This window comes from Salvelinus fontinalis, chromosome 6 (genome assembly GCF_029448725.1).
Source record: "Salvelinus fontinalis isolate EN_2023a chromosome 6, ASM2944872v1, whole genome shotgun sequence".
In the NCBI taxonomy this organism is placed as follows: Eukaryota; Metazoa; Chordata; class Actinopteri; order Salmoniformes; family Salmonidae; genus Salvelinus; species Salvelinus fontinalis.
The window spans coordinates 47,960,741-47,974,029 of NC_074670.1; the positions used below are offsets into that span (position 1 = coordinate 47,960,741).

Consider the following 13,289-nt stretch of genomic DNA (forward strand, 5'->3'; position numbering starts at 1 on the left):
CAGAACCTGAGACGGAGCTGCATTTCCTGACAAAATGTCAAAAATATAAAACAATTAGAGAGTGTCATTTCCCCAAATTTGAAACTCTTATTCAAGGTTTCAAAGACCTCTCTGATGAGGATAGGCTACCCGTCCTGTTGGGGGAGGACGCAGAGAGCTGTGGGTTGGCAGCGCACTACATTGCTGCCTGCCATAAATTGAGGGACAGTGTCTGACAGACCAATCAACCTGCACATGTACTCTACTGTATGTTTATTGTTATTGTTGAATGTAAGGTTATTTTGACACTTAGTTATTGTTGTTACTGTTGTCCCGTTGACCATTTTGATTCTCATTTTTATATTGTAAATAAGCTTTGGCAATATGTACATTGTTACGTCATGCCAATAAAGCAAATTGAATTGAAAATTGAATTGAAAATTGAGAGAGAGAGAGAGAGAGAGAGAGAGAGAGAGAGAGAGAGAGAGATGTCCCTAAAATGTCACAGTGGCTCTTTTTTTTAGAGACCGTTGCCTACATGTGAATATATGAGAGAACTGCGACTTACAGTGTCTTACTTACTGCCGTTGTTTCTGAGCCCGTGTGTGTAGCTCATTGTGTGTGAGTTTTGCAAGTAGAATTAGAAAAGGGAACGTTTCTCACCTGTCATATATGTAGAGGAGGTCCATTCAGAGGGAGAGGGAGGCCAACGAGAGAGAGGGAAAGAGATGGGGGAAAACAAACCGTTAGTAAGACATTCCTATGATTGTTTGATATTTGATATTGTAGGCCTACACAGAATTGGACCAGACAAATTGGAAAGCAGTGTTCTGTGGAGGAATTATCATAATCTCGGTAGCAGGGCATCTGTAGTACCCCAACACTACTTATTCGCAGGTACAGGCTCTCAACAGAACTGCAGTCGATTCCTGATCAATGCAACATCTAATAGGACTATTCTGAATGTGTGCGTGCACTAAACCAGAGTGTGGAGATATCAAAAGCAAGTAAACAGAAATGTACCACTCAACTCAACACAACACACACACTTAGGTCCAGGAGTGTTTCATGATGACCTGAGCAGGAAAAGGCTCGGGCACTAGTTAAATCCCTGTAACGCACTGCATATCCCATTGGCTGGGCCATGGCTACAGTATAACATAGCATAGCAGACAAATTGGGATTTCATAATGCTGTTTATGATTCCTCTTTTTTCTTCTTCTCCCATGACTGAAATGTGGACCATTACTGAGCCTGCAGCCATAACATGAGCACACATGGGTTCACATGGAAATCTAACCAATGCGACAAGCTCTCCACTCTGCTCTGCGTTGAGGACTCACAGTCACACACACACACACACACACACACACACACACACGATAACCATTACAAAGTTTAACCTCTGACCTGAGTACAGCCAGATCACTAATGACCAGGACAACTGAACACAGCAACAGTGAAGCTGAGGCCATTACTGGGGAAACCTCTGACCTTTCCTTATAACCGTTTCAATGAGAGGTAATATGAGGTAACATAGTGTGACATAACCACTGTAGGTGTGACATAACCACTGTAGGTGTGACATAACCCCTGTAGGTGTGACATAACCCCTGTAGGTGTGACATAACCCCTGTAGGTGTGAGATAACCCCTGTAGGTGTGACATAACCCCTGTAGGTGTGACATAACCCCTGTAGGTGTGACATAACCACTGTAGGTGTGACATAACCACTGTAGGTGTGACATAACCACTGCAGGTGTGACATAACCACTGCAGGTGTGACATAACCACTGCAGGTGTGACATAACCACTGTAGGTGTGACATAAACACTGTAGGTGTGACATAACCACTGTAGGTGACATAACCACTGTAGGTGTGACATAACCACTGTAGATGTGACATAACCACTGCAGGTGTGACATAACCACTGCAGGTGTGACATAACCACTGCAGGTGTGACATAACCACTGCAGGTGTGACATAACCACTGTAGGTGTGACATAAACACTGTAGGTGTGACATAACCGCTGTAGGTGTGACATAACCGCTGTAGGTGTGACATAACCGCTGCAGGTGTGACATAACCGCTGCAGGTGTGACATAACCGCTGCAGGTGTGACATAACCACTGTAGGTGTGACATAACCACTGTAGGTGTGACATAACCACTGTAGGTGTGACATAACCACTGTAGGTGTGACATAACCCCTGTAGGTGTGACATAACCACTGTAGGTGTGACATAACCACTGTAGGTGTGACATAACCACTGTAGGTGTGACATAACCACTGTAGGTGTGACATAACCACTGTAGGTGTGACATAACCACTGCAGGTGTGACATAACCACTGTAGGTGTGACATAACAACTGTAGGTGTGACATAACCACTGTAGGTGTGACATAACCACTGTAGGTGTGACATAACCGCTGCATGTGTAACATAACCACTGTAGGTGTGACATAACCACTGTAGGTGTGACATAACCACTGTAGGTGTGACATAACCACTGTAGGTGTGACATAACCCCTGTAGGTGTGACATAACCACTGTAGGTGTGACATAACTACGTGATGATATAAGATAAAAGAAATAGCAGCTTGCAAACTGGTTTTAGCTCCCAAAACCAACAAACCAACATAGAGATCAGCCTGATAGACAACCACACACAGAGAAACAGAGTACACAGAAAGAACAGTAGAATGATAGACTACATAAGAGATGATGACACTCTTACATTTTAGTCATTTACCAGATGCTCTTTTCCAGAGCGACTTAAGTGTATACATTTGCATACTGGTCCCCCATGGGAATCGAACCCACATCCCTGGCGATGCAAGCACCATGCTCTACCAACTGAGCCACACAGTTGCTGGTAGACGAGCAGAGCGTGGTTCAGATAAGATATAAGGGAAAGAGGATACCCAGTTAGTTGCACAACTGAACGCATTCAACCGATGCGATGCTTTGCCATAGCTGACACTTAATGAACTACGTCATCAGAAACCCATTCCCATAGGCTCACCTTGAGACTTGTGCGTCTGAGTGTGCCTTTTTGATAGACCACGCTGCTTTTCCTCAATGGGTCAGTGTCCATGGAGGACCCGAAACGAAAGTCACCTTTCCACGAGCCAGTGGTCAGAAAGGAGTCGTATCGGTCATCTTTCAGGACAGTTCCACACCGGCTGACGTCCGCGTATCCCGGGGGGCCGTAGGCTGCAGGGAAGACTGGGAGGCTAGATGCGCGGTATACAAACCCGCGTCTACACGTCTTGAAGTACACGACCGCACTGATCAGAACAAGGAGGAGAGAAGACACGGTCGCCAGGGCGATTTTCAAATAAAGCGTCAAGTCATAGCTCGCCTGTGAGTCATCGTCCGGGTTCTCAAAAAGCTCGTGTAAAACAGGCACGTCATCGCCAATGACTACATTGACTGTGGCAGTGGCTGAGAGAGGCTGAGGCCCGTTGTCCCTTACCGTGATCACAAGAGTTTGTTTAGGCTCGTCCTGCTCTACAAATGGCCTCACAGTCCTGATTTCCCCGCTGTGCAGGCCAACAGTGAAGAGGTTGGGCTGCGACGCTTTGACCACATGGTAGGAGAGCCACGCGTTATTGCCAGAGTCAGCATCTACAGCAAGCACTTTGGTAACCAGGTAACCTTTAGGTGCTTCCAGTGGCACCAGGTCCTCAGCGATGAAGCCAGATGATTGGACAGGATACAGAACAACTGGCGTGTTGTCATTATGGTCACCGACGAACACCCTCACAGTGCAAGTACCGGAAAGAGGAGGGTCACCACCGTCTTGAGCTGTCACTCCCACCTGATAGTGACTGGCCTGCTCATAATCAAAGGGGCGCGAGGTGAAGAGCTCTCCGGTCTCCGCGTTAAGGGAGAGGGAAGAGAATGTTTCTGGGTTCATGCCTTCTGATAAAGAGTACAGTATTTTAGCATTGGGTCCTGCGTCTAGGTCCTCGGCTCTCACCCTTATCACTAACGTGCCTCTGTGTTGGTTTTCCCAAACTTTGGCGGTGTACTCGCTCTGCGTAAATGTAGGGGGGTTGTCATTCACGTCACCCACTGTGATGGATATCACGTTTCTACTGAACAGTTCGGGAGAACCAGAGTCAATAGCCGTCACCGTGATGTTATAGTGTGGGTTCATCTCTCTATCTAATATACCATCAGTCACTAACATATAGTAATTCTTAACCTCTGATATCAACTTGAAAGGTATGTCGTTTGAGATGGCACACTTGACCCGACCACTGTTTCCAGTGTCCAGGTCATACACGTTTAGCAGAGCAACCATGGTACCGGGTTTAGAATCCTCAGAAACGATAGCCGAGGCTGATTTCACTGCAATAACTGGTTCATTGTCGTTCACATCAATCACTTCAATGATGAGTTTACAGTGTGATGCCTGACCCCCGCCATCTTTAGCCTGGACGTCAAGTTCATGCGCACTCGCCTCCTCATAGTCCACTTGACCCGCCACCCTCACCTCCCCACTCACAGGGTCAATTTCAACGATGCCTCTAGTTTTGTCAGACACGTGACTGAAATAGTAGGTTACTTCCCCATATACACCGTCATCTAAATCAGTGGCGTTCAGCGTCGCCACCACAACGCCCATGGCACAATTCTCGATCAGAGAGGCTTTGTATGTCCTCTGGCTGAAAACGGGGACGTTGTCATTGGCATCCAGAACTTGGATGTGAACAGACGCGGTACCTGACCTGGCAGGATTACCCCCGTCAACCCCACTGATGGTCAGAGTGTATTCTGCCTGGCTCTCCCGGTCCAAAGCTTTTATCAGAACCAGCTCTGGGTATGCTATTCCATTCACTTGCGTGTTCATTTCTAAGGCAAAATGATCATTGTGACTCAGTTTATAATCACAAACCGAGTTGGTGCCCAAATCAGGGTCATGCGCACTCTCCAGAGGGAAGCGTCTCCCCAGCACCGTCGACTCGACCAGGTCCAGATCAATTTTCCCAGTAGCAAAAGCAGGGCTATTGTCATTTATATCCTGAATGTCCAAAACAAGACCGTACACTTTGAGCGGATCCTCCAGCAGCAGCTGATACTGTAGGACGCAGACAGCTGCCTGCACGCACAACTCCTCTCTATCTATCCTCTGGCTGACCAACAGAGAGCCCGAACCATAGTCAAGCTCACAAAGCTGCCGAGTGCCCTCCGCCACGATGCGGGCTCGACGTGCACCAATCTCAACTAATTCCAGCCCCAGATCCAGAGCCAGGTTCCCAATGACCGAGCCGCGCTCCATCTCCTCTGGTACGGAGTAGCGCACATCTCCAAACGACGCGCCGAAGAGAAGCACAATCACCCAAAATCGCAGCCAGCTACTCCGTTTTACGCACAGTTGCTCTATGGTAAATCCCTTGTTGATAATACGATTTATTAGTAGTAAAACCATGTTTAAACACGACTAAGATTAGTCATAAAATATATCGTTTGGTTGAAAATAAATATAGCATCAAAGCAACGCAGTGACCCTCTTATACTCGTCTCGAGCCGACTAGAGCATGCCCTACTCTGGAGCCCGCTCGTGTCAGTTTGGATTTCTCTCCTCCCGCCCCAACCGCGCGCACTCACTCACTCTCACTATGACTGGGCTACCAAAGTTCTCGCTCTCACACACACACACACACACACACACACACACACACACACACACACACACACACACACACACACACACACACACACACACACACACACACACACACACACACACACACACACACACAATTCTTGTAACAATGACACGGATGGGGAGGGAGAGCATTGGATTGTATTAAGCCATATTCCAATCCAACGCGATAAAATAGCGTCACCCAGAGACCTAGATAATAATTACATTATATAATATCTGATGATGTGAATTGATCTACAAAATACGTTGCATTAGAAATGTCTATCGTGTTTGCATGTTACTGTCATGTCCTCTGTTTACTGTGCCCTAAGAGAATGTCAAAGTAGTTCGACCATTAAGGTTGTCAACAAGTTGTTGTAAAAGTCTATAATGTCACTTCAACAACAGACATGTAGCCAACACATGTGAACATGACACATATTCGCGAGACAAACTGGACCAATTAGGTTGTCGGATCGCGTACGATAAAATGGACGAAGACATTTGCTGAGTGTTACGACACGTTAGCTCAACGGCACCCGAGCTTTATGACAACACCAGTGGGTGGAGAACTGGATCTATAAAAACACAGCTGGTGAACAGCGACACTTTGAGTATACCTTTAAAAATTACACACAGCAACTATTTTTCAAAATGATTTAGAAAACGTGAATAATGCCTATAGTCTGCTTTTTAGCTATTGGGAATAACTTTGACCCTGCGTTTATCGGAATAAGCATAACCAAATAGACGGATAGGAAATGCCCCTATGTATAGCCACAACATATAAATCATCGCATGTAGACAGCCCGCTTACTCAGGTGAAACAAACATTAATTACAAAAGAGTAGTTTAGGCCCACACATTTGAAATATAAAGTGCAATGCAAAGAAGATGTATTATCCTGGTTTTACAGCCAGCGCACCCAATGTCATCTACAAAAACAGAGAAGATGGCATGAAAGGAAAGCGTTGACACGACAGTCAATCAATGATGAAGGATCCCTACTGGCTTTTCGACATTTTCCACATTTCAGCACCATGGACAGAAACAATGAGAGGCCTTCAGAAACTCGCACACTGCTTCTCTCATAATTCTACAGAAAGCTTGCCACACACAGCAACTATCTCTTGTAAACTCTTTCCAAACAAACATTCACTCAAAAAATACCAATTTCGATTATCAACTCATTTTCTGTAACCTCAAATCTGTGAAGCACGAGTGAAATATCACCCGAATATACAATATATATACAAAAGTATGTGGACACCCCTTCAAATTAGTGGATTCGGCTTATTCAGCCACACCCGTTGCCGACAGGTGTATAAAATCGAGCACACAGACATGCAATTTCCAAAGACAAACATTGGCAGTATATTGGCCTTACTGAATAGCTTAGTGACTTTCAACATGGCACAGTCATAGGATGCCTCCTTTCCAACAAGTCAGTTCATCAGTTCATCAAACTTCCGCCCTGCTACAGCTGCTCTGGTCCACTGTAAGTGCTGCTATGTACATCTAGGAGCAACAACGGCTTAGCCGTAAAGTGGTCGGGCACAAAAACTCACAGAACGGGACCACCGAGTGCTAAAGCGCATTACCTGTAACAACCGTCTGTCCTCGGTTGCAACACTCACCACAGAGTTCAAAACTGCCTCTGGAAGCAACGTCAGCATAATCACTTTTTTCGCTGGGAGCTTCATTAAATGTGCTTCCATGTCCGAACAGCCTAAGATCACCATGCAGAATGCCAAGCGTCGGCTGGGGTGGTGTGAAGCTCACCGCCATTGGACTCTGGAGCTGTGGAAACGCGTTCTCTGGAGTGATGAATCACGCTTCACCATCTGGCAGTCAGACGGTCGAATCTGGCTTTGGCGGATGCCAGGAGAACGCTACCTGCCTGAATGCATACTGCCAACTGTAAAGTTTGGTGGAGGAGGAATAATGGTTTGGGGCTGTTTTTTATGGTTCGGGCTAGGCCCCTTAGTTCCAGTGAAGGGAAATCTTAATGCTACAGCACACAATGACATTCTAGACAATTCTGTCCTTCCAACTTTGTGGCAATAGTTTGGGGAAGGCCCTTTCCTGTTTCAGAATGACAATGACCCTGTGCACAAAGCGAGGTCCATACAGAAATGGTTTGTTGAGATCGGTGTGGAAGAACTTGACTGGCCTGCAAAGAGCCCTGCCCATCAAACACTTTTGGGATGAATTGGAATGCCGACTGCGAGCCAGGCCCAATCGCCCAACATCAGTCAGTGTCTGACCTCACTAATGCTCTTGTGGCTGAATGGAAGCAATTCCCTGCAGCAATGTTACAACATCGAGTGAAAAGCCTTCCCAGAAGAGGGGAGGCTGTTATTCCAGCAAAGGGGGGACCAACTCCTTATTAATGCCCATGATTTTGGAACGAGATATTCGACGAGCAGGTGTCCACATACTTTTGGTCATGTAGTACATCAATCACAAACATAGGCCTACCCCATCAGAAGTTTTTTTTTTAAACACACATATAATAACAAATCAAGAGTAGGTTATCATTTATATTGCATGTGGAGGAAATAATTATCTAAAACATCACAAATTCTATTAAACCTGGAGCATGTATAATCGATACCTAGTAGGGAATGAGTAAATTCGTGGGTGCAGCCTTGTAATTTCTCCAGGGGGAAAAGTGATTGTACAAAGCATTTTAGCTGAAATTCTAAGAGAAGTATAGCCTTTATTCTATCATATGTAGGCCTAAAAACAAATGTAATTTCTTATTATTTGCCTACCTCTGGGGACCCATCAGAGTCATCAAACGCTTCAGCAAAGTCAGTGGGAGTTTTTTTCAGAGTCTGGTCGGTGGCCAGCGTGTTGTCATTGTAGGATCTGACGAACTTGAAGTCACTGGAGCGCGAACCCGTCGTCAGGTAGGCGTCATAATTGTAGGTGCTGCGGAGAGTTCCCGCGCCATCTACATCTGCGTAGTTTGGAGGGAGATAAGCACTCGGGATGGCGACCGCTCCATCAAACAACAGTCTAGGCTTTCTTCTGCGGCAAAACCTCACGGCCAGGATGACAACAATGAAGGTGAGGAAAAAGGTGGAGACGGACACCAGCGCGATGATCAGATAAGAGGTGAGTTTGGAATTGCTCTCATCATAAGATATATCTTTCAGTTCTGGCACTTCAGCCAAGTTATCAGAAATCACTAAATACATGGCACAGGTCGCAGAGAGAGAGGGCTCTCCGTTATCTTTCACTGACACAATAAGGTTCTGTTTCATGCTGTCAGATTCAGAAATGTCCCGCTGTGTCCTGATCTCTCCGCTGTGGAGACCAATAGTGAAAAGTCCCGGATCAGTGGATTTGACTATATGATAGGACAGCCAGGCGTTCTGGCCGGAGTCCGCGTCCACCGCTATCACCTTGGAAACCAGAGAGCCCCCGTGTGCAGCTTTGGGGACCAGCTCGGTCATGAAAGAGTTCCCCTCCGGAGCGGGATATAGTATCTGAGGAGAGTTGTCATTCACATCCGTTATGAACACACTGACGGTGACGTTGCTGCTGAGCGGAGGAGAACCATTGTCTCTGGCCATCACATGGACTTTAAATCTAATGAACTGCTCATAATCAAACGACCTCACAGCGTGGATCAACCCCGTGTCTCCATTAACGGATAAAAACGAGGACACCGGGACACCGTTCACATCACCGGGTAAGAGAGAGTAAATCACTGTGCCGTTCTGTCTCCAGTCTGGGTCTCGAGCAGTAACGGAACACACAGAGGAACCAGGTTTGTTATTTTCAGTCACGTGGGCGCTATAGGACTGTTCCTCAAACACAGGTGGGTTGTCGTTCACGTCAGCTACAGATAACTGAACACTTTTAGAGGAGGACAGAGGTGGAGAGCCCTCGTCGGTGGCAATGATTGTAATGTTGTAATCAGACACTAGTTCACGGTCCAGTTCGCCCGTGGTCACCAGAGAATAGTAGTTTTTGATGGATGGCAACAGCTTAAAAGGAACGTTTTGCTGAATGGAGCAGTGGACCTGACGGTTATTCTCAGAGTCTCTATCCTGCACGTTAATGATGCCCACCTCTGTGCCAGGTGACGCGTTCTCAGGTATGGGGTTACTCAGAGATTTCAGATATATTACAGGTGCGTTGTCATTTACATCCGTGATATCAATAATTACTTTTGAATCAGATGAAAGGCCATAGCCATCTTTACCCTCTATGCGCATTTCATATTTTGGGTCGCCTTCGAAATCTATCGGACCTATCACCTTAATTTCTCCAGTATTGTGGCCCAAAGAAAATACCTTTATTGCTTTGTCAGATATGCGACTGAATTCATACGTCACTTCCCCATTCACTCCCTCGTCTGCATCTGTAGCACTTACTGTAACCACTACAGTACCTAAAGGAGAGTTTTCAGGCAGACTGGCTTTATAGACGGCCTGGCTAAACACTGGGGCATTATCGTTAGCATCCAGTACAGTGACGTGTATGACTACAGCACCCGATCTCTGCGGAGAGCCACCGTCTACTGCTGTTAGCAGTAAACTCATGTCCTGTTTTTCTTCACGATCTAGTTCTTTATCTAAAACCAACTCGACGTTCTTTCTTCCATCTGTGTAATCGTGAACAGACAGCACAAAATGTTCATTACTTTGTAATGTATACCTTTGCACTGCGTTCTGACCCATGTCTGCGTCATGCGCCTCGTTAACACGATAGCGAGCCCCTTTGACTGCCAACTCACTAATTTCCCATTTGATTGTGTCCTTCGGGAAAATGGGTGAATTATCATTGACATCCTCAATCAGTAGTGATACACGATGCAATTCCAACGGACCTTCCAGAACCAACTCGAATGTAAGCATACATGAAACCTTATCTCCACATAGCTCCTCTCTGTCAATCCTTTCCGCAACAATCAAATCCCCGGTACTCTGATTAATATCACAATAACGTTCATAGTTCCCCTCCGTATCAATTCGGGCCTTACGAGCGGACAGTCTACTGGCTTCCAAACCGAGATCTTTGGCTATATTTCCAATAACAGATCCGCGTTTCATCTCCTCCGGAAAAGAATAGCTCACGTCTCCAAAGGCGGAGTGCAGTGTTAGGAGAAAGAATGCAAAGCCGCAGACCAGGCCTGTCACCGATATTCCTTTGTGACCCATCCTTGGACTATAAACTGCAAACTAACATATCATTAGAAACTGGAATGTGAAGAAATAGTGTTCCACAAAACGATGGAGTCTGATTGAAATAATATCCAACGAAAGTGGCAGAAATCTGACCGTTTCCTAACCTTTTCCTCGGCTAAATGGCACCAGAGCACACTGGCCTGGAAACAGAACAACGTGGGTGGAGAAGTGGGACTATAAAAACACAGCTGGTGAATAGCGACACAGTGAGTACTACTAAGAAATTACATATGATAACAAACGTTCTTCTAAATCTACCGTATATTTCACGAAAAGTCCTCATAGGAATCTGCAGCCTATATACGTAGGCTGCATGATTGAATAGGTAGACTACTGTAATTATTGGGGGGGGGGGGGGGGGGGGGAATCACCCCAACCTTATGTAAATAAGCCAAATATATAGAAAAACCGTAAACGGCAGTAAAACGCCCAACACATAAATTACGGAAGGGTAAATTCATTCGAGTTCAATCCCTTTTTGACAGCATCCCTTAAACAAAACGTTCTGTTCAAGTTTGCCCATAGAAAAGTTGGTCAGAAAGTGACTTTTTGGACGTGAATGCCAAAACATCCAGGAGATAACGGTGCTCAACGTTTACTCATGTTGCATACCATTGGGCATCCATGTGTTCATCACTGGAAGATATAAACGGTGGAGTTGGATATCATTTAAAAGCTTACAAACAAGTGTTGTCAAAACCATGTTATTATTTCTAAAAATATATTTATTTTTAAAAGGTCATGAACAACCATTCTGATTCCCATGTACAATAGCCTTTTTGAGTGACTAGAATATAACCCATAGTATTTGTTTTGGATAGCCTTTAAATGTTATATATTGTTAGATATCAACCTTTAACGTCAAGTATCTAACAATGTGTCATCTGTGATTTTTTTTAAATATTTGCATATGTTGTAGCTCAGACCCTATTTTGCGCTGTGCCCGCTATCGGTTGAGATACAACATGCTCTTGAATACTCGGTGGGTGTCATTTCAATCATAGAAATACATTTAATAGAATGGACCTATCCCTTCAGACCACAGTAGTTTATCTTGTAGACCGACCACTGTCGAATGTCAACTTGAATGGTCATGTCTATTCTATGATCTAGATTTCTATGATATCAATAGGTTTACAGTATATTGAGGATTGACAGTATAATTTAAAACAACAGATATTCCCATTCAAGTCAACATTCTCTGATGTGTAGACCTCCAACCATCTTTGTGGTACTATTTCAAGGTTGAAATGTAAATGTTACTGCAATTTCTTGTACATTTATCAGCCAAAACATGACACCCACACTGTATTCAAAATAGGGTCTAAGATACAACAAAAGTGAACATGAAAAAACTCTGAGTTTACACGTTTTTTAGATAATTCATGTTAAAGGTTAAAAAATATATATATATTTTTTTTTACTCCACCCCCAATATAGTTTAACAACCCTGTTCGTAAGCTTTTATATGATATCAATCTAAACCGTTTGGTGATCTTTTCCAGCGATGAAGACATTTATCTCTTGAATATTTGGCAATTCCTGTCCAAAAAGTCACTTACTGAACACTTCTACAACAGGCAAATATGTATGGAAGGTTTCGTTCAAATCAAAACGGGTGACGTCAAAAAGTGATTGAGTTCAAATGGATGTACCAGGCATTAAAATCCATATCAGACTATTTTCACGAGTTAAGATATAGATTGAAAGAAATACGTTCCAAAGTGAACACATATCCAAAAAGGTATAGGTCTACATTGCAGGTATCATATTTGAGGTGCCGGTATTTTAGTTAACACAATCTCATCGATGCAATATAAAAAAACAGAGAGTATGGCAATGAATGAAAGTAATGACAGTCAAAAGGCGATGAAAAGTCAACCCTAAAGGTCTTAAAAATGTCATTTCAGCACCATGGACAGCGACATACACATGCCTCTGCGCAACGCTTCTCTCATCACTCTGTCTTAGTCGCTCTCTTCATACCGTATTAATATTTTGTAACCCTTTTCCAAATAGTCCTGCACTCGAACAGGACAAATTAGGCTACTAACTCATTTTAACCTCAAACATGCAGCGTGTAGGCATATGTAAAAAATCGAAATAAATCACAACATCGACCTCACAGCTCAAAGCACATACTCAAATCAAAATAATTCAAACCACAAAATATATTAACAGAAAACATTTTCACTTCAATTTTGAGGGTACATATACATTATCATCAATAGAATCAAACCTAAAGCATGAACAAGTTGACCAATATGGTGCTTTCAAGACAACTCGGAAACTCTGATCCTCTGAGTAAAAATGTGGGTACGTTTTTTGCGCAGAGCTTCCTATTGGTTGATTCTGATCATTTCCAAGTGGGAAACTCGGAGTTCATCTTTCTACATTGAGTTTACAAGTAGGAAATGTGCGAATTTTCCGAGTTCCAAGTTGTCT

General features: G+C 44.3%; 2 protein-coding genes across 4 annotated transcripts in view; both read right to left on the minus strand.

The window, feature by feature from the left end:
• Positions 1–13,289, minus strand: part of LOC129857957 (protocadherin gamma-C5-like) — a 193,666-nt gene that overhangs the window by 168,604 nt on the left and 11,773 nt on the right. The window contains exon 1 of one of the 3 annotated variants that reach the window (XM_055926746.1): positions 8,418–10,992. The exons of the other annotated variants lie outside the window; for them this stretch is intronic. Within the exon in view, the coding sequence (XP_055782721.1) occupies positions 8,418–10,817 (2,400 nt within the window). The 5' untranslated portion in view covers positions 10,818–10,992. Of the gene's footprint in view, positions 1–8,417; positions 10,993–13,289 lie in introns of those variants that run through there. 3 annotated transcript variants of the gene reach the window in all.
• LOC129858679 (protocadherin gamma-A4) lies at positions 1,225–5,630 on the minus strand. The gene is made up of 2 exons (XM_055927975.1): positions 3,007–5,630; positions 1,225–1,233 (listed from the first exon to the last, which is right to left on the minus strand). The coding sequence occupies exons 1-2, from the start codon at positions 5,419–5,421 to the stop codon at positions 1,225–1,227; spliced, it is 2,424 nt and encodes an 807-aa protein (XP_055783950.1). The 5' UTR covers positions 5,422–5,630.

What these genes read in the sequence shown, in the direction of transcription:
- LOC129858679 (XM_055927975.1), bottom strand. Translation starts at nt 5,421, where the DNA reads ATGGTTTTACTACTAATAAATCGTATTATCAACAAGGGATTTACCATA.